The sequence below is a fragment of the Nuphar pumila genome, chromosome 14 (genome assembly GCF_984573655.1).
Source record: "Nuphar pumila chromosome 14, dmNupPumi1.hap1.1, whole genome shotgun sequence".
NCBI classification, from domain to species: domain Eukaryota; kingdom Viridiplantae; phylum Streptophyta; class Magnoliopsida; order Nymphaeales; family Nymphaeaceae; genus Nuphar; species Nuphar pumila.
The window spans coordinates 75,266,541-75,293,230 of NC_143262.1; the positions used below are offsets into that span (position 1 = coordinate 75,266,541).

The window sequence follows — 26,690 nt, forward strand, 5'->3', positions numbered from 1 at the left end:
AAGTTGCTTATTCCCCTCGGGGGTATTTGATATCTCAATCTAAATTTGCTCTTGATATCGTTTCCAGGTCTGGAATTACAGATGATAAGAAAGTAGACACTCCAGAAGTTGTCAATGTTAAAATGAAAATTGATGATGGAGAACTTCTTGATGATCCTACTCCTTATAGACAGCTTGTTGGAGCTCTTTCTTATTTTTCCATTACTAGGCCAGATACAACTCATGCGGTTCATACAGTCAGTCAGTTTCAGCATACTCCCACCTCCGTGCACATGGGAGCGATTTTGCGTATTATTACATACTTAAAATCCTCTTTTTCACGAGGACTCTTCTTGTCTGCTTCATTTTCATTAAATTTAATTGCATATACTGATGCTGACTGGGGAGGTGATCCCAATAATAGACATTCAACTACTGGTTTTTGTGTGTTCCTAGGTGAAACCTTAATTTCGTGGAGGTGCAAGAAGCAGCAGAAAGTCTCTTTTTCCTCCACCGAAGCTGAATACAGAGCCATGACAACCACCACTATGGAGGTTGTTTAGCTTAGACGATTGCTGGCGGATATGGGAGCTAAAGCAACGCAAGCTTCAAAGATGTGTTGTGACAACAAAAGTGCGATCTACATTGCAAGCAACCGGACATTCCATGAGCGCACTAAACACATTGAGATGGACTGTCACTATGTCAGAGAGGAATACTTACATGGAACCATTGATCTGCCATATGTTACATCAGAATATCAATTAGCAGACTTCTTCACCAAGCCTCTCGCTTCTCCCAGATTTCACTTCCTCTTAGACAAACTTTCGCTCATTGTACCGTAAGTTTGAGGGGGAGTGTTAAAATGTAAACTGTAATATATATATATATATTATTTAATATTATTATATTTTCTTTTATTATTTTCTTTTTCTATTTTTCTTTATTTTCTTTTTTAGCATCTAGTTTAATAGAAACTAGATATTTGATCCAGTCAAGTTCCTGTTGGAACTTGACTGTGCAAATAGCTGTTGGACTGTAGTCCAACAGCTATAATAAATGTTGTTGGACTATAGTCCAACAGCTATAATAATAAATGCTGTTGGACTGTAGTCCAACAGCTATATTAAGAGACGTTGGAATCCAACGTCTCTTTTGGAGAGCTCAAAATGAGCTCTCCTCTCTCCCACTTTTTTGTATATATAGGGGTGAACCCCTTCAATGTATATTACCATGCTTCTTAAGCATTTTGTTCATGAATAAAGTATTATTTATTTTTCAAGTGTTCTTCCTTTTATACCCTTTCAAGGGTCATGCTTGTAGTGTCTCCAATAGACACTTGTTTGTGAGTTATTTGTGCATTTGTTGAAGACCACCATTTCATTACAGGTATATGGGGACATACCTCCAATAACAATTGGAGCACGATTGTCCCCGCTTTCACACATCTTGCATGTGATATTCTAACAATTTTTACTTTGTATTGGTAGCATTAGGATTAGGAAGAAGCCCTGCCTTTCTGTTATCATATTGATTTCGGCCTCGTCCTCATCCACGATTTGAGGTGTCAGCCATCATTATCTCATGATTTGTATTAGAATCCTCTTTCTTTGCTGAGATGCCAAAATTTGATTCGAATTCAAGTAGCATGGACCTAAGCTTGTCGAAATTACCTCTTTTCTCAGAACCCTTATAAATCGCCTTGAACATATTGTATTCATTACCCAATCCATGAAGAGTCTGACTGTACATGTTACAGGGTTCCCTATGACTGCTAACTGATCCATGATATATTTCACTTGATCAAGAAAATCTATCACACTACTATTTCCTCCCTTCAATAATCCAAATTCAGCTTGAGATGATATACCTTAGGAGTGGAAATCTGCTCATACTATTTGTGCAATACATCCCAAAGCTCCTTTGTTGTTGGAGTGTGCAAAAGAACTTGTCTAGATAGAGTTGCCATGATAAACTCTACAACCATCTGATCACTTTTGAACCAAACAATATATGTTGGGGTTTTGACATAGATAATCTGATCGGAGTCACCATCTTTTGTTGTCTCTTTATTTTCCTTCGATTTTTCTTTGTTGGCTGGCACAAATTCCAAGGAGGCAATAGTGGATCTATCAAGGTGTCCCATCAGGTCATGACTGCAAATAAAGGGGATGATCTGCTTTTTCTAGCTTATGAAATTGGTTTCATCCAACTTATCAGTTGCAAGTTGGTTGAGAAAGGAGAAAGTGAATGACTGAGAAGAAGACATTGTTGTAATGAAATGGATTAAATCCAAAGAGACGTCACTTATGGACTTGCAAGAACACACTCAATCAAGAAAAACACTTGATTGAATAAGCCACACCACCCTCCCATACAAAATACTCTTCTAGAGAGTTAAGAATACAAAGGCCTTTGAGGCCTATTTATAATATAAGAGGCTACAAAGGGAGCAACCTAAACTAGCTGTTGGGCTTGTGACCGTTGGGAGCAGCTCCAACAGCTAGTTGGAGCTGCCCCATCATTACACAAAAAAGAAAAGTACAAAATAATAAAAAGAATAAAAAGGTGATCAACCCCTAATGGGTTGACGCCTATTATAGTGAAATGATCGAAATACCCCTGATGGGTATTTCAGTTTATATATCTATCTATCTTTCTGTAACGCCCCGAAATTTCTCAATTTGAAGAGTAAAGTTTCTCTGAAAGAATTCTCTTAAAACTTGAACTTTGCCTTTCTCAAAGCCTTTCAAAAGTATCTTTCTATTTTAAGAATCAAGTTTGTCAAATCCCAGACACGTTAGCTCGACAAACTAAAAGTGACAACAACGAAAGATAGTAGGAAGCTGAAAAGAGTGCTAAATCCGTAATTTCAAAATGTTACTGTACAATGAAAAACAGGAGGCCCAACCCCTATTAAAGCAAAAACCCAAAACTCAAAACCCTGCAACGACGATCAGAAATCTGGAAGAGTACAACCTCGAGCTACGTCGCATGCACCATTGACTGCCTGCCACCGATACTCATCACCTGCCCATAAAATGGGTCAGTGTCGTGAAAAAACTAGTAGGAGTGCAAAAGAATAAGAACAACTAACAACTCAAGTAACTAAGCATACTACAAGATCAACAATGAGAAGACACAATGTGATGCACAAGAAACTCACAAGTATGCTAGCACATGATACCACAAGTACGCAAAAACACCAGCTGCAGGATGAGCATGTTTAATTTAGTTATCACTTGTTAACCGGTCATGCGGGTACGTACATGACACACGAGCCGAAACAACCGAGACCAATCCGAGGGTGTATTATGCTATGTATTTTAAGATACCTCGGTTGACTGACTGAATCCTATCCTAAGGGGACGACTGGTGGTCGAGAGAGCAAGCCCCCAAAGGCCCAATAGAGATGCATCCAACTTCTGCAGAAGTGTTAGGCTATCTATTGCAGCCTCTTTCCCCTAACCTTCGATGACTGGGGAAACCGGGTCTTTTGCACGTATATAGCCATTAATGGCCTGTCCATCGGAGTTGGTACTTTTCGTCCTCTCTCTTTGCGAAGCTAGGTCGAATCGAGCGCGACAGAAGTTTCTTAACCGCCGCCTCATTTTTTATGCTCTGGTCCATGAGACTCAAACGAGCATCTTGCCTGTAAAGGCACATGTGAGGCCATTTATGTGTGTTCTGAAACCAATGCCCTTGCACGATTGAGGTCATATCTACCTCATGGTACTCATTGCACCGTGCCAATCATATTAGCGCTGCAATATTACCAAAACCCAATCATTTGCCCAAGACTCAGGAAACAGCATCCCTACGTGCAACAATGTTCTTTTCTCGAGTTAGGGAAAACCAATATCTCATTTCTTAACTCACTGCGGAGTTTGAACGTTGATACTTGCGCTCTTACGCTAGACTAAGCTCTGCTGTCAACCCTGCCAACCACAACAATGGTTGAGACTACTGCAATAAAAAGAAGAGTGACATTTGCTATATATATATATACTGCTGGTTTTTGTGTTTTCTTAGGTGACTATGATTTCTTGGAGATGCAAGAAGCAACACAAAGTATCATTGTCCTCAACAGAAGCAGAATATCGTGCTATGGCCACTACAACCATGGAGCTTGTGTGGTTAAGAAGTCTCTTCAGTGATATGGGCATAGTCATCTCTACTCCTTCGAAGATGTATTGTGACAACAAAAGCGCAATCTATATCGCAAGCAATCACAGCTTCCATGAACGTACTAAACACATCGAGATGGACTGCCACTACGTTCGTGATGAATACCTAAGAGGAACCATAGCACTGCCTTACGTTACTTCCGAGTACCAGTTGGCAGACTTCTTCACTAAAGCCCTTGCAGCTCCTCGTTTTATGTTCCTTCTCAGCAAGCTTTCGATTATATCCCCGTAAAGCTTGAGGGAGGGTGTTAAAATACATGTAATCAATATATATATATATATATATATATATATATATTCAATCATACCCGATAGGGGTATTTTAGTCATTTCATCGTACCCAATAGGGGTACTTGTTTTTCTCCTCTTTTTATTTTTTGCATTTATTTTATTTTTTTAACACCCTATCGGGTTAAATAGAGGTGAACCCCTTTGTATATTTTCATTTTTGAGAACTCCCTCTCTTTCAATAAAGAGGCATTTATATTTTGTGTTGTGTTGTCCCTTTGTGGACTTGGGTATTATCTCTTTTGTTTGTCCGTTGGTGGACATTGTAAGTGCTTATAGCACTATTTGTACTTCCGCACATCTCATTACAGATATATCCTCCCAATTTGGGGGTATCGTTCAGCTATTTGCAGAACGTCATATTTGGCAAGTCTCCGGCAGACTTACTAGCTTGCTCCTTGCTGGAGACTGAGGTCGGAGTTAAGAAATTCCATTTCTGGGCTGGGATCCCCCCAGATGCCCTGGACCTGTGATGTCCATTCTTTTTTGTAATTTTGTATATGCCTTAGTGCATCCTTTTTTGGCTGTATACCTTGTACAGGTTCTTAATAAATGGAAGGTGGTCATCCTCAGCGTTTCTCATCGTAAAAAAACATTTAACATATACATTTTTAATTTAGATATAGTTTTCATCTCCATGATTTTACTTGTCCAGTCATGTAAAATTTCCAGCAATACTTTTGAAACCCATGCAGGTTCCTTCTTAGATTCACTGGAAATGACGAAGAGATCAATCTTGCGGGTGACGGGACTGAAGCTGCAGAGTTTGCTGAGTGGTCTTGGATGCAGCCACAAGAAATAATTGATTGTGTAGGTTTAATTTCCTTTCTGTTTAATTGCTGCTGTTCTTAATAATTAACTCCGTAGATGGACATGGCCAGTCCCTGTGGAATGCAGAATAGGACCATGTAGACTCAGGCTGACTAGAATACACTTTGTTTAAGCTGGCTAGTCAGATTGAGTCACCAGTGTCAACGGCAAACATCTTAACATTATTACAATCCTTTGACAAACATTGCTTGACGTGAGAATTTGCAATTTCTTGAGCAGGCAGTGGGATTCAAGAAACCTGTTTATGAAGAAGTTCTAAGGTTTTTCGCCCCTTATATCTCTGGTGCTGCTGCATAAGATGTTAAACAAATCAAGTTCAATTCATGATTTAGATACCGAGGCATTTAAGAGTTGGCGTGGAGTTTTGATTCCCATGATGGTGTTCCCCACTTGGTTGCAAGGAAAGAAGGATCATGTATCATATTAGGACACTCAATTAAGAGCATGACATTGGTTGGAAGGCCTGAAAGAAATTTTTTATTTTGGTTTGTACCATTTGTCTCCATTTTGTTTGGTTGTTGAGTGAGATAGATGGATTTGCAGGACTCTTAAAATTCAGGCTTTACACAGCTTGTGGTTGCCGTTAGAGAGTGCAATATTTGCCATGTCAAAGTGGATAATGTGTGTGGCGTATTTTCCCTATCAACTTGGTCCAATCATGGTGGATGTGTTTACTATTCCCCTTGGCAGGAATGCCAAACAATGGGTCAGCAAGGTTACCGAAAGTGCCACCTTAGGTTGGGCGCTTCCAAAGCAGGAAACACTGCGGTTCCCCTGAAGAGCAGTGTGGTAAAACTTTCTTCTCATTCATGGGAAGTGTTGTTCCCTATGTAATAGAAAACACATTTCCTTGTTTCTCAAGGTATTTCTCACAGTTTTTTTCTTGCTTTTCTGTCACTTCTCTCTCGCATCCTGTCGATTTAAACTCATTTCTTATGTTTCACATTAGTATATTATTTTTTATATATCAAGTCTAATGTGCACTTCTACGTTATACTTACATCGATTGTTCGCTTTTATGTTGTTTCTTATTTGCTTTCATGTTTGCTTTTTATATGTTTTTCTTTGTCACTTCTCATACGCTTTCACAATCACATCAAAAATGTTTTTTGCTTCATGCTTCATTCTATTTTTGAACACTTGCTTCCCCGCTTCTTCTTCATGCATTGGTTCTCTTGGTAATTATGAACGTATGCAGTTTTTTTGGATTTTAAACCCGAAGACAACTGCAACCAGCATGAACACCTGGCCGCACTGGCTCAGTCTGTTATACTTATGGTTGTCCTGCTGGCAGCGTAGAACTCTGAGGCCAGGACCCCTGCCTCCAGGGCCTATGCTGGGTGTCTGCTTGTGTAGAGACTAGACCCCATGGGAATTGAACCTTGACCGCCCGTCTAGTGGCCAGGGCCCCACCCCACTACCCCAACTCCCCTTGGTCTGAGATGCATGCAGTTGCCCATTTGGTCATATAGCAAAAACTTAATGAATCTTGATCGGGAAGATACTACTTTGGAAGGTGCTGTATAGAAACCCTAGAAGTAGGGGTCCAATCCAAATGGGTGGTTCGCAATCCCAATTGAGCTCTTTTTTTTTTTTATCTTGGTGCACATCTTTTCCTTTTTTTAATTATATATCAGGAGAAACCCTCGATTTTTTGGGTTATCGAAAGGTGCAATGTTAACAGTGCCTTGTTCCTGTGCTCTCGGTTTTAAATTCCAATGATACTCCCTCCTCTTTGGCACATCTTAGCATAACATACACATGAATATTCGGATAGGTTTTGGGTTTTTGTGACTAGAATTTTTGGATTTGTATTTGATCATTGTTTTCTATCAGTGATTGGATCTGGATAAAATTCAATTTAGTTGTATTTTCAATATAAAACCATTACTTTCTATAATTTTTTTGACCGAACCTGGTATCATATAAATTTGGATATGGTTTTTTTTTTTAGAGAAAGATGAACCAGTAAAAAAATTTGGATGTGGATTTAACTTGCCTTTCTTTGACTTCTGCAAATCTGGGTTCAGATTTGAATCAGCTGTTTAAAATCAGATTCAGATTTTATGATCCATCACTTATCCAACTCGTTTGCTTGGAAAATAAATACGTGCATATTTTGGTAGTTACCACTCATTTATTTAGGAATGTCAATGGTGTGAGTTTGGTTTATATTTTGACCAACCAAAGTCATCCATTTTAATCAGATGATTCAGCAATACTTCTGGAGGATGAGATTTAGCAACTTTAGATTTAAATCTAGATCTGATTACGCTTGACAAGATTACAAAGCTGATCGAGCAACTTTATATTTAAATTTAAATAAGATATTAAAGGAAGGAGATGATTGGGACCTGAACTGCTAAGAGGCCATCAAACACGACTAAATTTGAGTCCTTGGCGTCAATGCTACATTTCTAAGGGGGCGTCAGTTTCATGCCCTTTCCTATGAAAGAAGCCCCTAGATGGGAAATAAATATCTTCATGAGAAATATGTGGTGGAATCAAAATAATAAATGCAAAAACCAGCATCTTTTCTGTCAAAATGGGTTTCCACCTCCCTCCATGGAAAAACACACTGTCTTGGGCGTCCCTATCAAGGGAAAGTAGCTTACATTGGATGGGGATCTAACAAACGACCCGGAGAGATTTGTCATATCCCTAACAGTTCGTTTTAAAGTTATAGATAAATCATTGGAAAAATAACTTTAACAAGTTAAATAATAAGAATTGCAAGCAAGAAGCAAATGCATAACTTGTTTTCCACAAAGTTTTAGACATGACATGGAATCACAGGAACTTCTCAACTGAAATCGGGCACTTTGGCGTGCAATTCATCAAACATAGCATCTAAATCTTTGAAGACACTTGACGCCTACTCAAGCTGGCTTCAATCGTTCCATGTGGCTCGTCAATAGGTGTATAAACATCATGATCAAACTGCAAAGAATACATTTGTTTCCAAGTCAGAACTCATTGTAAGCAGTTTTAGTTGATGGCAGCTGAGTCGAGAAAAACTTGTCTAAATAAAAATTACACAAGATTTTCCAGATAACTATTCAAGTTGCCCCATCTTCCGCTGACCAAGTAGACCAACAACAATATGTAATGCAACACAGGCGTAAATCCAACTGGAATATCATATGTTGCACTAAAAAAAATGATTCACAAAATGAGCTTCAAAATGATTACAAATATATACAGAAAGTAACGCAAGATCAGTACATGAAGATGCAAGTAAAACATTCTTTTTATTGATCTATTCAGGAATGTTTGCTAATCTGCAAAGAAAGGTGGTTAAAAAGCTATATCTTGAGAAGCACCTGGAGACCGGATGGGTAAGCCCCCACTATTTGCATTAAACCTAGTTTAGAAGGCACTTGAATAGATTGGTTGAAAAGCCAGCTAATTCCACTTCCAGTGGACATCTAAATTATGTTCACCAAGTGAAAGAAAAAGGCAGCGTAGATTTTCATCATTATAGTATGAAATTTAACATCTAGAGAAAGCTAGAATTATTGCTGACATTTTTCATACTCACTAATGCCAGCATAGCACCTAAAGGTCAAAGCATTTGGACTTCAAAGAAGACCCAAGCATCTTAAAAGATTTCTATATCTCAAGTACATCCCCCTGGAATTATAATTTTCACATTTTCTCATTAGAGATTTTAGGGAAATTTGAGCAACAAATCTCACCTGGACCATGTTAGGCAAATTTACAGGCAAGAAGTGGAGATTTGGCATGTTCAGATTGATGGATTCTATCTGAGGGAACCTGAAATCCAAAAAGTTTGAGAGCATAATTTGGATGTGCAAAGCAATATGCCTATGAAAAATTATGTGATTGCTAAAAGACCTGCCAAGAACAGCTCGGGCAATGCAATAGAGAGTATTTTGAACCGATGGGCTGTACACTCCCACATTTGGCGAGCCAAAAAAAGTATCAACGAGTACTTTCTTTATATCCAAATAACACCTTGTGAAACAGGCTGGTTTTACAGAGTACCTGCAGATATCAAATCCTCTCAAATTAATATCGCAAAGCTTGTGAAACAGGCCGCATGAGCATCCAAAAGGATAGAATATGGAAAAAAAATTTAGAATTTATAAACAAGGTGTGCATATATAGAAAATTCTTGCCAGAACAAATTCCTCCCCCCCCCCCCCCCCCCCCCCCGACACACACACACACACAAAAAAAAAGCAGCATAAATGGACACATGATCAAAGCGTTTTTAATGGTAAACAAAAAGACAATCTTCTACTCTGTGGTGCAGGTCCAAAGCATCAATTTCATAAATTGATGGCTGTCAGCATTTGGGGCAGGGTGGGGATTCGGTTTGGGAAGGAGAGGAGCTATCATTACTCATGAATAGATCCAAGGGCTACACTTTTGTTGATCAGAAGCATCAGGTTTTGGAATAAGTGCTTCAGAATGAGTGAGCAGTCAGGTTAGACCTTAACCCCTAATCACTTTAAATCATTTCACCAGCAAAAATATGATTCCAGCCGACTTGGTTACATTTCAAAAATGCAAGGGCGAAGAAAGGGCACAAAGTCCAGGCAGTTGCTTCACATGGGAGTTGACGTCAAGAGGATGAAGAGTAAACAATACAATTCAAATAAGGTTCCACATAGATGCATGCACATATAGAGATTCTGAAAGATCTAGAATAGGATGGCATACCTCCACTGAGCATTGACCTCTGTAGCAAATAGTCTCTCTCTTGTCTCCTTCAGTAATGTATATCTATCATGTACATATCCTTCAAAACCTGACTGGTCAAGATGAAATGACAATGTAAGTATGAAACTAATAAAAGGTAGATGCAGTGTTGTGAAAAGCGCACCTCAAGGCACAAAAAGCATGCCTTGCCGCAAGGTGATGGCCCTTGAGCCTTGAGACGTGCGTCTCATAGTCTATGAGGCGTGCACCTCATGGGGAGGCACATGCCTCACAATGTTTGGGTCAAATGGGAGAAGCCCCTATTTGACCTAAATTAGGAGAGGGCCTGACTGTTTAGGGCACACTCCCCTCGTCTCTCGCTCTCCCTCTGCCGAAAGGAAGAAGAAGAAGGTACTCTCTCTCTCTCTCTCTCTCTAAATGGTTTATGTGAATTTTTCCCCTTCAAGAAAATGAACCTTGTTGTAATCAAGTCATGTTTACCTTCAGTTTCATGGAGATGCAATTTGCATAAACCTTTATGACCTGAGATTGGTTCATGTTTAGTTGGTACACAATTTGGATCATTTATAGAGTTTTCAAATTTTTTGTAGCACATGAATTCTTTTCTGCAAATATTTATCAAATATTTCACTATAGGGAAAAGATGTATATGATCCATTAACGGATAATGGCATATGATTTACACAATAATGTGGTGATATGCTTTTATTGTTGCAGTTGATTTCTGTTTTCCTTCCCCTCCCCTCCCCCCCCCCCCCCCCCCAAATGTAGTTAAAGGTGTATCTATTCAATAAATTGCTAGTCTTCAAATCCGGAGTTAGCTTGCTCTTCGTAAATGTATTAGAAATTGGAATTTGGGTTGTGAATGTTAAAAAAGTGTGAAACAACATAGGCTTTCTTTTCTTTTAAAGGAATTTTCAGATCATGTGATCTGAAGAAGGCAATTCGTTTGTACTGATGTGATTTGATCACTTGCTTGTGTAACATATGTTGGTTCTTATTGAGTATGAATCTGAATCTGAATTCATTGGATTATACAAAGCATTGACTCAAGTTTTTTTTTTTTATTTTAAATTTTTTTTTTATGTTATCTACTAAGAATGGCTACTTGAGGATTTAGTAATTCATTGATTTGTTTATCTACCTCCTTATTCGTGCTTTATATGTAATTGTAATTAATTGTTTGTTTTTATAACTCTTTATTTATGCTTTATATGTAAATTGTAATGGATTCTTTATTTTTAGAACTCTGAGTTTTTATAGTCTTTTCTTATGAGTCCTGATAACTATATACAATTTTAATTTGCATTGTTGCAGTTGAGAACAATGGGAAGAGAGGATGAGACCATGAAACTAAAGTTCCAAACCCTACTAAGGATAAAAAGCTCATAGGCATGTAATATGCAACTATTGTTAGAGAGAGACTACATGTGGCATTTCAAGGTTGAAACATCATTTAAATGACATAAGAAATAGTGTAATTTCATGCAATAGGGTTCCAGATGATGTGCAAAGTTTTTTTTTCAGAATTATCCAAGGAATCATACGGAAATGAAACAAGAAAAGGGGCAAAGTAAGTTAAAAATTGGTAGGAGTGTTTATTTTGGTTCAACATCATCAACAATCGATAATGTGAATGTTACTGAATCAAGTAGTATGGCAAAAACAAGTACGACTGGTCTCATGAACCAATTTGTGCACAAAGAAGCATTCAAAAGGGATAAGAAAAAAGACGTATACCGTGCCATTGAGAGGTTTTTTTATGTCAATGCCCTATCATTTAATCTTTATAATAGCTAATATTTTGGTTTAATGCTAGAAGTTGTTACAAATTATGGGCGAGGGTTCAAACCATGAGATTAAAAGGTAGATTTTGAAGGATGAAGTAGAGTTTAATCAAGAAATGTTAAAAAAGTTAAAAAAAGAATAACCCAAAGTTGGTTGTAGCATTATAACAGATGGTTGGACAAATGGCAAGAGAAGAAATTTAATTAATTTTCTTGTGAATAACTCCTCAAGAACATTATTTTTTAAGTTTATTGACAACAATAACATGAAAAAAACTGTTGAAAATTTATATAAGTTGTTTGAAGTTGTTAAAGAAGTTCGTAAAAGAATGTACTGCAATTTATTACAGATAATGCACCAAATTATGTGACACCTGAAAATATGTTAAGAACAAGTAAAACATTTGTTTGGACACCACGTGTGGTGAATTGCTCGGATTTGATGTTTGAACATATTAAAAATATATCATTTTTTAAATATATAAATAGAAAAGACAAAGAAAATCACAAGATACTTGTATAGTCATGTATGAATATTAAATTTGGTGAGAAAGTTCACAAAAAAGAGAGAGCTTCTACGTCTAATCATCACTCGTTTTTGCCACATTATATATCACACTTCATAGTATTGGATGCTATAAGAAATAGTTGAAGTTAATGTTCTTGTCTTCAACTTTGAAATCTAATTACTATAAAAAGCTCGATGTTAAGAATATTGTTCATATTGTTATTAATGATCATAATTTTTGGGCTGACATATCATATGCAATTAAAGCTACGCTGACTCTCATGAAAGTATTGCGATAAGTGGATGTGAATAAGCCTGCTATGAGATTTTTGTACGAAGCAATCGATAGAGTAAAGGCGAAAATTGCTTCGAATCTTGGTAATGTTGAAAGAAAATATAAACCTATTTGAGATATCATTGCCAAACGATGAGACTTACAACTTCATAATCCTTGGCATGTAGTTGCTGTTAAAATATGGTATACCTTGCATATATATATATATATTCATATATATATAGAAAGATACATATACATATATTTATCTCATATATATATATATGTATATATATATCTCAAACCTGATAAGGGTATTTATGTAAATCCATATGTTTTACGCATATTCTCATTTGAGAATATGTTATAATTTATTTTTCTATTTTTCTTTTTGTCTTTTTCCTTTTTTTCTTTTTGTCCCTTCTTACCTTTTCATAGTGTTCATTTTATTTGAATTCTAATTTTTCATTCCACCAAATTTCTTATTTAGTTTTTTTTCATGGATTTCTATTTTAGACTTCAAATCTAATTGAGATCCAAACCAAATTAGGTAAACCATTGTAAATTCAATCTCAAATAACTTCAAATTTAAATTCAATTTCAACTAAGATTCAAATTAATGGGTAATTTAAATTTGAATTAACATTACAACTTAATTCTAATTTAGATAAAAATTTGAATAAAAATCCAATTCTAAATCAAGATTCATTTAAAACAATATTCGAGATCTATTTATTAGATTCAAATTAAATCTAAATTCAATTTGAATTCAAATTTCAAATCAAAATTTAAATTTGATAAAACTTCAAATTCAAATGCACACTCAAAATCAATCCAAATTAAATTGAAACTCAAATTTAATTCAAAATTAACTCTAAAATTAAATTCAAATTAAGTCCAACTTAAATCCAGACTAATTTCAGTTAAAAAATCAAAACCCGATTCAAAAATAAAATTCCAACTTGAAATTCATCCCAAATCCAATTTGGGGTTCAAATTGTAATTAAATCCCAACTTAAACTCAAACAATATTTTTAACATTAAATTCATAATTATCCCTAATAAAATTATCAAAAATCCGTGAGGTTTATACATAATGGTTATCATATTTTCAGATTTCATGTTATGGTGACTATATATATAAGTACAAAACCTGTGTAGCTGGAGAGAGAGAGAGAGAGAGAGAGAGAGAGAGAGAGAGAGAGAGAGAGAGAGAGAGAGAGAGAGAGAGAGAGAGAGAGAGCATGGCATGGCATTTGAATCATACAAGGAGACCCAAACTTTCCAAACAATTACTTTTCTAACCGTTGGAGGGGCTCCAACATGTGTATTGGAGCCCCCCCATGACTCCAAATCATTATAAATAGGGGTGAACCCCTTTAGGTTTTTCATTGCTTTTGTAAAGCCCCTCTTGGGATCTCATATATTGAAGTTCATATTTTTTCATGCTTTTGTGCATGTGTATCCGTGCCATGTGCACTTGTGAGTGTTCTCCTTTGTGCCTTTGTGCACTCTTTGTTTTTCTTGTATTGTGTTGATACACAAAATCTCTTTTTATAGAGATTTTCACATGGTATCAGAGCGAGGTTGTTTGGAGAAAGAAATTGGTGCGGTTCTTCACAATATCAAGTGCCTCAAAAAGAGTGCCTTCAACATTTTGGTGATTGGAGTGAAGATTCTTCTTCATTCAATATTTTAGAAGATTACTACAAGTAAGATTTAAAATCTTATTGTGGTACATATTCTTTTCTCTCATCTTACCTCTCTAATAGGTGAAAAAGACTCAATTCTCTCTTGGTTTCAAACTAAATGACTCAAATTATTACATGTGGGCCGGAAATATGGAAGCTCACATCAAAGAGAAAGGGCTTTGGGGTTATATTCAAGGCTCGATTCCGGAACCGGAGCCTAAAATCACTTTGATTAAAGAAGGGGAAATCAAAATTCTTGAGGAAGATGAAAGAACTAAGGCTCTTGAGGAGTATAGTAGGAAACATGAGGAGTGGAAAATGAAGAACTTCAAGATCTTGTCTTGTATCTTTTCCTCCGTTGAGACAAGAATCAACGCCAACATTATAAAGTTTAAAAAAGCTTCTCAAGCGTGGGAGTACCTTGAGAAGATGTATACTTAAAGAGACTTGTCCCATAAGTATTATCTCCAAAAGAGGGCGCTAACCCTTTTTCAAGGAGAAATGACTATAAGAGAGTATTTTGCCGAACTCATTTTCATTTGAGATGAGCTTGCCATGCTTGAACCCAAGTGGAGTGGAGAAGACATAGAGCTTCGTCACAAGCAATTAGAAGAAGATCGATTTTTGAACTTTTGAATGGGCTAAAGCCGATGTTTGAACAAATAAGATCCTCTCTCCTATCCGCTTTCACCTCTCCCTCTCTTGAAGATGTTATAACTAAATTAAGTGAAGAGGAAACTCGTATGGGGATTAACAAGCAAAATCCTAGTGTGCTTGCAATGCCTACAAATCAAGAGGAGTCTGATGGTGTTAATGCCGTTTCTAGGCCCGGTAACAATTTGAGGACATATAAACCTCCAAATTTTAAGAACCAAAATCAAGGTGGTCAAGGTGGAAGAAGAGACTATAGCAAAATTTTGTGCCACTTTTGCAAAGAACCGGGTCATATCAAATCGGTTTGCCCGAAATGGAAGAAACTTCTAGCAATGGCAACTACATCTCAACCACCAAAAGAGAAATCCTCAAATAGAGCTCTATCTCTCAATCAAATTGTGGAGGCTCTTCAACCTCTTCTTAAGAGAGCTATTTTCGGTGCCGCTATATCCACTCCTTCTCCTCCAGGTAAAACCTCTTGGTTCTTAGATTCGAGTGCATCATTTCATATGACCCCAAACATTTCTTCTCTCTCTGAATATTCTAAAAGTGTGTCACCTTCTTTTGTTTCAACCGCGGATGGTACTTCTCTTGAAATTAAGGGAATTGAAAATTTTGAAACCCAAAACTTCTTTATTCCTAAAATTAGACTTATACCAAAATTGAATTTAAACTTGCTTTCCGTTTCTCAACTCACGGACTTTGGGTGTGACATTCAATTCTCATCTAATAAATGTTTAATACAGAATCACCGATCCGTGAGATTGATTAGGGAAGGCTCTAGGAAGAGAGACTTGTACTATGTGGACTCTCTTCAAATTCCTAAAAACACTTTTTTGTAATGTGGCCCAACATAAAGACAAATGTTTGGCACAAGAGACTTAGTCATCCCAACATTACCAAGTTATCTTATTTGCATTTTGTTAAAGATCTTTGTAAAAATACTTTCTCTTGTAATGATTGCATTCTTGGAAAAATGAGAAGTATGCCTTTTGGACAAAAAACTATGTTTAGTACTAAACCTTTTGAAATTATTCATTTGGATGTTTGGGGACCGGCACCTGTTATATTCAAAGGAGGTTTTGCCTACTATGTGATTTTTGTGGATGATTTTTCGCGGTATTGTTGGATATATTTTCTCAAACATAAGCATGAAGACTTTTCATGTTTTAAATCATATCATATGATGATCAAAAATCAATTTAATAGTAATTTAAAGATATTTAGGACCGATTCTGGAGGTGAATATCTCTTAAATGAGTTTAAGCAATATCTTAAAGATTGTGGCATTGTCCAACAAAGATCGTGTCCTAAGACCCAACAACAAAATGATTTGGCCGAAATGAAGCATAGGCATATCATTGAAACCACTAGAACCGTTCTTATTTCTCAAAGTATTCCAATTTTTTTTTGGGCTGAGGCGACCCTTGCTTCCGTTTATCTTATTAACCGTCTTCCATCAAAAAATTTAGATATAATTTCTCTTTTTGAGATTCTATATGAAAAAGAACCCGATTACAATAGATTGAGAGTTTTTGGTTGTAAGTGCTTTGTTCTTACAAATAAAAATGATAAACTCTCACCAAAAGCCATTTCTTGTGCTGTTCTTGGCTATTCCGAAACCCAAAAATGATTTCGTTGTTACGACTCTAAGAATGATAAATTATATGTCTCAAGGAATGTAACTTTTTTGAAAAATGATAGTGGTTTTGAAAAGAATGAAACTCATTTAGAAAATGCCGACTATTCTTTTCTTTTTGACTTATTATCTAAGGATGATGATATCTCTAGTGATAATGAATCAACCTATAACAATGACAATAAAGTGGTTGTGATCAACAATAATTCTAACCCTTCTACCTCTTAAGAAGAAAATGTATCTAGAGACCCTATCACCTATTCTCGTAGAGATAGAAGCACATTTAGAAGTGCTATTGAGCAATATAGTGAACCTAGTAAATCTATTTCCACTCATGATTCAAATCCTAGGACAACTAAAAGGACTAGAAGGACTCCCTCCAGATTCGTATCCTTTGATTCCTTCTCTCCTAAATATCGAGCTTGCTTAAGTAGTGCCATTCACTCATATTTTGAACCAAATTTTTTTGAAGAAGCCAAACGGTGTATTGAATGGAGAGAAGCCATGGAGAGTGAACTTCAAGCTCTTAGGAAAGCTAACACGTGGGAATTTCAAACGCTTTCCAGTAGAAAGAAAACTATAGGATGCCGATGGATGTTCAAAGTCAAGACCAAGAGTGATGGTTCTTTTGAGAGGTATAAAGCTCGTCTAGTAGCTAAAGGGTATAGTCAAGAATACGGCATTGACTATGAAGAGACATTTGCTCCAGTAGCTTATATGGTTACTGTCAGATGTCTTATCATCATTGCTTCAATTCGAAAATGAAATATTTATCAAATGGATATCAAAAATACATTTTTAAATGGAGACCTTAATGGAGAAGTTTATATGGATGCTCCACCAGGTATGAAAATCCCTAAAAATAAAGTTCTCCGTCTTCGTAAAACTCTTTATGGCTTGAAACAAGCTCCCAAGGCTTGACACGATAGGTTTAACAATGTAATGACTGAAAATAGTTTTTCTTCATGTTATACTGATACTGCATTATTTGTTAAGAAATCTGATGCAGGAATTGTTATCTTATTGTTATATGTTGATGACATGTTGATAATAGGAGATGATACTAAAAGAATCAAAAGTATTAAATCTATTTTGACTTCGAAATTTAAGATGTCAGACTTAGGTTTTTTGACATATTTTTTGGGTATTGAGGTTGCTTATTCTCACAGAGGTTATTTTTTGTCTCAAGCTAAACTTGCTTGTGAGATTCTTGACAGATCAGGCATCACAGATGATAAGGTATGTGAAACTCCTGAAATAGTGAGTTCGAAGATGAAGATTGATGATGGCATTCTTCTAAAAGATCCCATACCTTACAGGCAATTGGTTGGATCCCTAACATATCTCAGCATTATTAGGCTTGATATTTTTCATGCAGTACATGTTGCCAGTCAATTTCAACATACGCCTACCACCGTTCACATGAGTGCCATCCTTCGCATCATCAGATACATAAAAGGTACAGTAAACAAGGGAGTATTTTTATCTTCCTCTTCTGAATTAAGTTTAATTGCTTATACTGACTCTGATTAGGGAGGTGACCCAAATAACCGTCACTTCACCACTGATTTTTGTATTTTTCTAGGTGAGTCATTAATTTCTTGGAGATGCACAAAATAGCAGAAGGTATCACTTTCATTCACTCAAGCTGAGTGTAGAGCCATGGCATCTACCACCATGGAAATAGTTTGGATTCGCAGCTTGCTGAAGGATATGAATGTTCAAGTTCAAAGGCCCACAAAGTTATGTTGTGATAATAAGAGTGCAATCTACATTGCCAAAAATCACATATTTCATGAGCGCACGAAACATATCGAGATAGACCGCCACTATGTTCGTGAAGAATATTTAAGAAGAACCATTGACCTTCCTTATGTTACATCAGAATATCAACTGACAGACTTCTTCACCAATGCGCTGTGCTCTCAAAGATTTAACTTCCTTCTTGGCAAACTTTCGGTTGTGTCACCCTAAGTTTGAGGGGGGTGTTAAAATATGATGTATCTTGTATATATATATATATTCATATATATATATAAATATATATCTCAAACCCGATAAGGGTATTTATGTAAATCCACATGTTTTACGCATATTCTCATTTGAGAATATGTTGTAATTTATTTTCCTATTTTTCTTTGTCTTTTTCCGTTTTTCCTTTTTGTCCCTTTTTACTTTTTCATAAAGTGTACCATGGGGGTCCCCAATACACAAGTTGGAAGCACCCTCCAACGGTTACTTTTCTAACCGTTGGAGGGGCTCCAACATGTGTATTGGAACCCCCCCCCCCCCCATGACTCCAAATCATTATAAATAGGGGTGAACCCCTTTAGGTTTTTCATTGCTTTTGTAAAGCCCCTCTTGGGATCTCATATATTGAAGTTCATATTTTTTCATGCTTTTGTGCATGTGTATCCGTGCCTTTGTGCACTTGTGAGTGTTCTCCTTTGTGCCTTTGTGCACTCTTTGTTTTTCTTGTACCGTGTTGATACACAAAATCTCTTTTTATATAGATTTTCACAGTTGCCTATTATTTAAATCCTCAATTTCATTATGTTGAAAACTTCACCCCAGATGGAGAAGTTATGAGTAATTTTTATTATTGTGCTCAAAAAATAGTTTATAATGCAAATGTTTGATTAAAAATTATAACACAAATCGATGCATTTAAAAGGCCAAAGGGGTTATTTGGTAGAGAGGCAACCGTTACAACAAAGAAACTAAAAAGTCACGGTAAGTCTACAATTATGTTGTTATTTGTTAATAAATATAATATTATTTTAATATTTTATTTTTTGTTAATTATGAAATTTTTATTATTTTTATCATTATTTTATTATTTTATTTAAATGTAGTTGATTGGTGAAGTTCATTTGGGCATGAACATCCTGAACTAATGAATTTTGCAATTCAAATTCTAAGTTTGACGTGTAGTGCATCTCTGAGCGAAATTAGAGTACCTTCTCATTAGTATGTGACTTTATATTTTGTTTTTTTAATATATTTATATAAGTTTAATTATTTTATAATTGATTATCAAAGATTTAAAATTATACGTGCTTTCAAAACTAAAGAATAAACTTGAAAATGAGAAGATTAATACATTGGTTTTTATCATATACAATAATGAAGTTAAGAGAGAAATATGAGGAGAAAGGCTACCAAATACCCACTATGTCTAGATCACATAGACTCAGATGATGAGAGGATTGTTGAAAAGGAGGATCTACTATTTCCTAACATTCTTAATTGGTTGGACCTGAACTTCAACATAAACACCATTGAGCATATGCCTATTGAAGAAGCCGCTTCACATTATGGTTCACAACATGCTTCTAAGCCAGACAATACTGCAAGGTCATCAAGAGCTCTAGGTAAAGCTATATTCATTTTACCTTGTTATGAATATAAATGTATTTTTTTAATTATATGCAATAAGTACTTAATATAAGATTTTTTATTAAAGAAAAAAAAATGACGAAGGATGCCGATGAAGAAAGTGCAGATGATAAAGAGATAAACAATGAGGATGAAGGAGAACCTGTTTATATGGATTCCTCAGATGATGACATTGAAAGCTTGGATATTGATGATGATGAGACATAAGAAAACTCGAGGACATAATTCATATCATATGACTATGGCCATTTATATGTTTTTTGGGTCCTTCATTTGCACTTGTGAATGTTGTAATACTCTCATTTTGGGGAGCTTTGGACAAATACATTAACATTTGGTTGTTAATACTAATATGCATTATATGATGATGACATGATGTTGAAAAATTTGATTGTTAGTGATTTTGTTACTTAATTTTTTATTGAAAGCTCATATTTTATTTGTTAGATACTTACATAGATCAAGTTGTTGCATTACATTAATGTTATTTTTACATGTTAATCTCATATTTTTTGGTATTTACTTGATATTTTTTATTTTTTATTGGTTGTTGCTTCATCAATAAAGCATTTCTTTTATTTATTTGTATTTTAGATATTTTTCTAAACTTTTTTTTAAGTTTTCAAAAATATATTTTTGAGGCTTACGCTTTACGACCTCGAGGCTTATGCCTCACTTCATTTTTGGTGGAGTGCTTCACTACACCTCAACGCTTTTCACAACATTGATAACATGACCACAAAAGCAAGCATACAAGTAGAATCTATATAGCTAGCACATATTTCAAATAAGCCCCTTGTTAGAGCTTGTTTTTTAAGAGAGAGAGAGAGAGAGAGAGAGAGAGAGAGAGAGAGAGAGAGAGAGAGAGAGGACGGGAAGCAAAAAAGGGAAGAGGAGAAGCAAGAAAGGAAGGGAGAAGAGGAAGAAACAGGGAAGGAAGAGAAGAAGCGAGAGGAAAAGAGAAAGGGAGAAAGAAGAAGATGCAAAGAGGGAGAAAGAGAAATCGAGCACTGCAGGTCCTCTCTTTTAAGGTCCCTTTGTCAGTTTTCTTTATCTTTTGTATTTTATTTAATTTGCTTGAATGTTTAATTTAAAAGAATTCCTATATTTTCCAGAGTTTTTCTTGAGAAAAACTACTTTTTGAAAAAGAAACTCCTCAAAAAAACCATTCCAAGAAATAACCGAGAACAATACTGTCCAAAATTAGAAGTTTGTTTTATTGTCCCAATAAAATAAAGCCATGAAATTTTGTCTTTAAGAACCATGAGTTGTTTGTAGCAGGAATTTTCTACTGCAGGAGCAACATGTAAAGGAACAAAAAAGTATCCATGAACTAGAATTTCCTTTCGTACAAATAGGTCAGACCGACATACATGTGCATGCTTGAGTTGCAGGTCAGAATTCACTGGATGCAGAGAATTAGGTCCCTATAGAAAGGATATGTGAACAATGGGCCATTTGAAGGCCTAGTCATTTTTCCCTTCATCAGATTCAAGCACTCTATATCAAAGTTTTGCATTAGGTGAAAACGTCAATATCTGAGTGCATAATGCAGATGGTCAAAGTTGAAATTCAGAATGTGTATAGACAGAAAAAAGCAAAGACATACCTTAGTTGTCTTTAACAGAGCCAATCCTTCAATCCCTGATGTAACCTGACACAAACCACCTTTCTTTACCACTACTTCTGTAGTGTGCTTCTCAGACCCAAGTTTAAATCCTACGACCAAGATGTTGGAACAAAATCCAGGCAAAATAAACATCTAGATAAGAGAAATTAAATCTACAACTTATAGAAAATTCATAAGGCAAATAACTCGATGATGACCCATCTAACTGGTGTCCAACAGAAAATGTGTCCAAACTTTGTAATTGGCTTAATCAATGGGTAAAATCCACTTGAAAAACTACATATATACTAATGTGCTAGGCTCAATATCTAGCTTAATGCATGAAAGACATTAACATGGATAACAAAGTATTGTGAACCAAGACATGGCATCTAGAAGATGCAGAGAAAGCTGTGACAGAAGAAATAGTTCACCATCTCAGAAGATGCACAGAAAACAAACCATGTTTATGCAGTTGTCCATCTATGATGATGCGCTCCCATGGCTTCTCAACTATCTTGATGATTGCACATGTGACCTACAAGAATTGTCATGCACATGATACATCAGGGATCAAAAGAAAATACCAAGTAAACATAAGAAAATCCACAGTAAATCTCATGGAGTTTCAACTCTTTAACTGTAGTAGATCTAAGAAAAAAAATTTAGATAGGCGTTTCAAACATCTAAAAGTACTAAAAGCATCTACCACAGCCAGAAGAAAATTAAGAGCCCATCCAACAGATTGAGCTCATTTACAAAAAGCAAAACAGCACCGCCAGAATCAAGCACAAGATATAGAAAAGGTAATAAGTAGATGAACTAAATTTTTTTTTAAAAGTTGCTTGAAGTATCATTTCAGCCTATGCCACAAATGGAAGTTCAAAACATGAATGATGTTTAAGCTAGTATGGCCTACATAGATATACAGAAATAAGGGAAGGTAGCACAGCATACATGCATATGCAGAGCGAAAGAGAAAGAAAGGTGTTCAAGGAAGGAAAAAAATAACACAAGCACTCATTTTCTCAAGAAAATCAATCTACTGCTTTCTGTGATGAATTCCTTCATATATATATATATATATATCACTGTCACCGATATATTGAAAATATCACGATATTATCAGCTAATATATATATATATATATATGTATATATATATATATATATCACTGTCACCGATATATTGAAAATATCACGATATTATCAGCTATTTTATAGCCAATAATATCGGGAATATATCACAGTATTTTCAAAATATAGCCAGAGACAAAATATCGTGATAATATCACAATATTTTTGGGAAAAAACTCTTTTTTTTATTTTAAGTTTGCATTTCCTATTTTTTGTTTCTTTTATATTTTAAAACCTTTAAAACATGTTTCTTTATATTTTTGGAAGAAAAATAATGCAAAACTTATTATTTTTTTAGCCTTTTTGTTGTTATTTATATGTTTTCAAAATTTTAAACTCCCGAGATATTCCTGAGATTTATCAACTTTTAAATATCTCTCGGATAAATACCCGTGACGAGAAATTAGCTTCAGGTGACTATGATATATATATATATATATATATATATATATATATAGTAGCCCGATAAAAACAGTGGACAGGCTACTCATCAAACAACCGTCAAACGAGCATTTGTTGATTTTCAATGATCTAAGGTCATTAGTGGCGGTCGTGCATGTAACATGTTAAAAAAATGTGTAAGACACTGATCCACACGGGATCAGCGGCGGAGAAGCGTCCACAGTGGACACTTTGTGTGTCCACTGTTAGTGGCTTCTCTCTCTCTCTCTCTATATATATATATATATATATATATGGTGCTATTGAAGGCATGGAACTATTGAGCTGGAAATCATATGTTCAAGTTTCATTGACTCAATCTGACCACATAGATGTGTTCAACATGGTTTGTTTAATAAGGATAAAAAAAATGGATCATGTTAGCCCTAAAAATATGTTTTTTTGAGTTATCAAATTTTAGTGCACTGTGGGCCGTTGATTTTTTTAAGCCCCTGCTTATATTTCACAATCACATGATTCAAAACTCATTTTGTACTAAACAAACATTGTAGATCACATCTATAAGGTTCAATTTACAAAAAAAAAAGGTTCTAAAAAATATGAAAAGGGGTGATTTGCACTGAATAGTTTTGTGCATATATATAGTAAATTCCAGAAATTAAGGTAATTTAATTGAATTATTAACCAGGTTCTAAATATGATCCCTTAAATTACTTACACACTGCAGCTAAATACTCCTATAGAGAGCGCAAATTTTATAACCTAATGCACCCTGATTGCAATCATGCGTTGGATCTTGCTCCATTGCACCAACATGTCCCTTATAATGTTCTTCAAAATTCATGCCACCAACAAACATCAAGCACCATGCGTCACCCTCCACAAATGCCTCAACTACAAACAACGCCACTCTCTCTCACCCTTTGCTGGCCCTTTGCGGACCACCAATCCCCATTATGAAATTCACACAAACAGTAATAAAACAAAAAGCAGCATTAGAAAACAACTTAGAAAAATGACTATAATCAATCAGATTACATCTTCATCGTAGAAAGAAAACCACAAAAAAAATAAAAAAAGTCATTGTAAAAAGCAATCTTACATGCGAATACGTCCTCATAAAATGCTCCCCGAGTCGAATTGCGAATTCTTCCGCGGAGACGATCTCTGAGCACTCCTTAGCTTTAACATAAACCTACTTTTCACATGATTTAGTCACAAATTCACCACTATAAAGACCATGGTCCAAAGAAACTAGTCGGGAATCAACACCAACAACAAAGGGAAGGCAAAAACTGAGTTGGGGAATTGGGTTATGGGGAGAGAAACCCCCCACGAGAGCTTTACCGTGTTCTTCATGGAATCAGTGGCGACGATATTGGAGTTATCGTCCCCAAAGTAAGACTCCTTGCAGTCTGAGAGGAGGAGGACGGCAACGTTCCACTCGGCCATGGATTGGTGGCCATCTCTGCTCCTCCAAACCCTCGCAACCCTGACCCTCGACTTCCCGTGCCTCTGCTCCAGATTGAAACCTCCCTCTGATCCAAATCTCTCCCCCATCTTCAACTTCGGTCTCTCTTTCCCTCCCTCTCTCTCTGTGTGTGTGTGTGTGTGGAGTCTGATTCAAATGACAAAGAGAGCTATTTGTAGGACATGAGGGTAAGGGAGAGAAAGAGTCAGGTACAGAGAGAGATGGTGGGGGTGATGAGTTTGATCCAATCGCATGCATCATCGTCTGTCAGAAATGTCAACTGCTGGAAAAGAGAAATCTCCAGTTTACCCTTTATAGGACCCACCCTCTCCTCTCCTTCCCCTGCCTGTTTGGACCCTACTGGGGTCCGGTGAGAAGAATCTGGTTATAACTTTTTTTTTTGAAAGGCAAGCTGGGGTTAGTCCGACCCATCAGTTATTATTCAATCGAAACACTGGGGTTTGAACCTGCAACGTCCACACCACAAGGAGACTTGCACTGACAGCTCCTACCAACTAAGCTGAGCCTCTGTTGGTAAGAATCTGGTTATAATTGGACTAACTTGGGTTGGCCCAATTGGACATAGTTTATGCCTGACTGAATTGGGTGTATATCCTCGTTACTTTTTGGAAAATATGGATTGCATGATTGGATTTGAATATGGATCAAGATAGAAAAGTATTGGGATTTGAATATGGATCAAGCATTACGGTTTAGGGCCTGTTTGAGTGCCATGGATCTCAAATCTATATAATGCCAAGAATGCAAGTGAACAAACAGCAAACGTTTGGTTCCCTAAAGAAATGATGAATCCTTGGATCTCAAGTCCAAATTTGAGATCTGAGCAATCAAACACACCAGTGTTTGGATGAAACCACTTATCCATGTGAACAGGTAATGTGATTTCTCAGCTTATCTCGTTTACCTGGGTAAGCGGGTGCACCCAAACACCTGCATTTGAGTCCTTCAGATATCAGATCCCAAGTATTGTGACTAAAGATCGCAGATTAAAGATATGAGAATCTCTAGTTTGATCCCCACCATCAGCCAGCCAGTCTGTGGATTTAAGGTTTTTTTGCAATGTGCGTATAGCTCGATATCTATAGTATGGCCAGAAAATTGATAGGATACTAACCTGAATCAGCTATTTTTTAATAAATATAAAATAGCTTAAAATTAATTTTTTAGTATTATTTTAATTATTTTAACAGGTGTCACTGATTTAAAAACGATACACTTGAGTATCGGTATCGGTATCCGCTTCGATGCACCTGGATCGTAGGCCAAACGATACAGGTCCGATTCTGATACTGACAACTTTTTTTGGCCTAAAGTCAGGATCTCGAATCCTCTGCTCTGAGATCCACCATTTATATAAAGGTCGGATCAAGGCGTGAGTTCCACATCTTGATCCTTGTGTCTGATCATCTACTCAAAGTTCTAAGGTAGTCAAATGCACCCTAAGAAACTAACCATGCTGGCTTGGTAAGTCTAGGCAGGTCCATACTTGGTTTTGTTGGGCTGGCCTTGAGGCTCATTACCATACGCATTGGATCTGAATCCCATGAACTGGGGTTTGGATTTGGATCCAGTTTTTCAATTCCAATATGTCCTTTTATCCTTAGGATATCATTTACTTGATGCATACTTCAGGCAATGGATCCAGGTCCATTTAGAAACCAACAAAGGTCGAACCCATTGAATAAAAACTGTCACTGGAAAGCCATCAGGGGCCAGGAGGGATCTAAGTTTACCCGTATCCAGCTACGAGGTATCTAAGTGGGACCTGGCCCGAATACCAAATTGTTTAATACTATATAAAAGTTCTAAGGGCAAACTCCAAGCGTTTTCCGTTGTTTATTTGTTTTTATTATTTAATTTTCTAATGTAATAAACCATCCAACAACAGTTTGTGCAATAAGGTGTGCTTCTTCTCTTTTTTGCTTAATAAATACCATCAAGTGCACTTGGGGACAAAGTGTGGGCCTGTTTGGTTGTCATGTCATTGGTTACAAATTTTTTTTTCATAGGCAGGCTGGGGTTAAGCAGATCCCTACCAGTTATACAACGACACGAGGTGACATGCACTAGCTTCTCCTACCAAACAGGCTGAGCCCAGTTGGTATTGGCTACAAAATTCATGAAG

At 36.2% G+C, this 26,690-nt stretch overlaps 2 protein-coding genes across 3 annotated transcripts in view; one reads left to right on the forward strand and one right to left on the reverse strand.

Moving 5' to 3' along the window:
* The window catches only part of LOC149816995 (nudix hydrolase 26, chloroplastic-like), a 62,674-nt gene extending 56,426 nt beyond the window's left edge, over positions 1 to 6,248 (forward strand). Inside the window, exons 5-6 of one of the 2 annotated variants that reach the window (XM_089987572.1) lie at positions 5,150 to 5,264; positions 5,505 to 6,248. In XM_089987572.1, coding sequence (XP_089843698.1) covers positions 5,150 to 5,264; positions 5,505 to 5,582 — 193 coding nt within the window. In that variant the 3' untranslated portion in view covers positions 5,583 to 6,248. Of the gene's footprint in view, positions 1 to 5,126; positions 5,265 to 5,504 lie in introns of both variants that reach the window. The other variant, XM_089987574.1, reaches the window with a different exon arrangement.
* A 1,767-nt stretch (positions 6,249 to 8,015) lies between these two features.
* On the reverse strand, positions 8,016 to 24,699 carry LOC149816996 (uricase / urate oxidase / nodulin 35). The gene is made up of 8 exons (XM_089987913.1): positions 24,421 to 24,699; positions 24,176 to 24,268; positions 21,998 to 22,073; positions 21,536 to 21,645; positions 9,975 to 10,066; positions 9,144 to 9,293; positions 8,984 to 9,062; positions 8,016 to 8,225 (listed from the first exon to the last, which is right to left on the reverse strand). The coding sequence occupies exons 1-8, from the start codon at positions 24,631 to 24,633 to the stop codon at positions 8,136 to 8,138; spliced, it is 903 nt and encodes a 300-aa protein (XP_089844039.1). The 5' UTR covers positions 24,634 to 24,699; the 3' UTR covers positions 8,016 to 8,135.
* Positions 24,700 to 26,690: the final 1,991 nt, after the last annotated feature.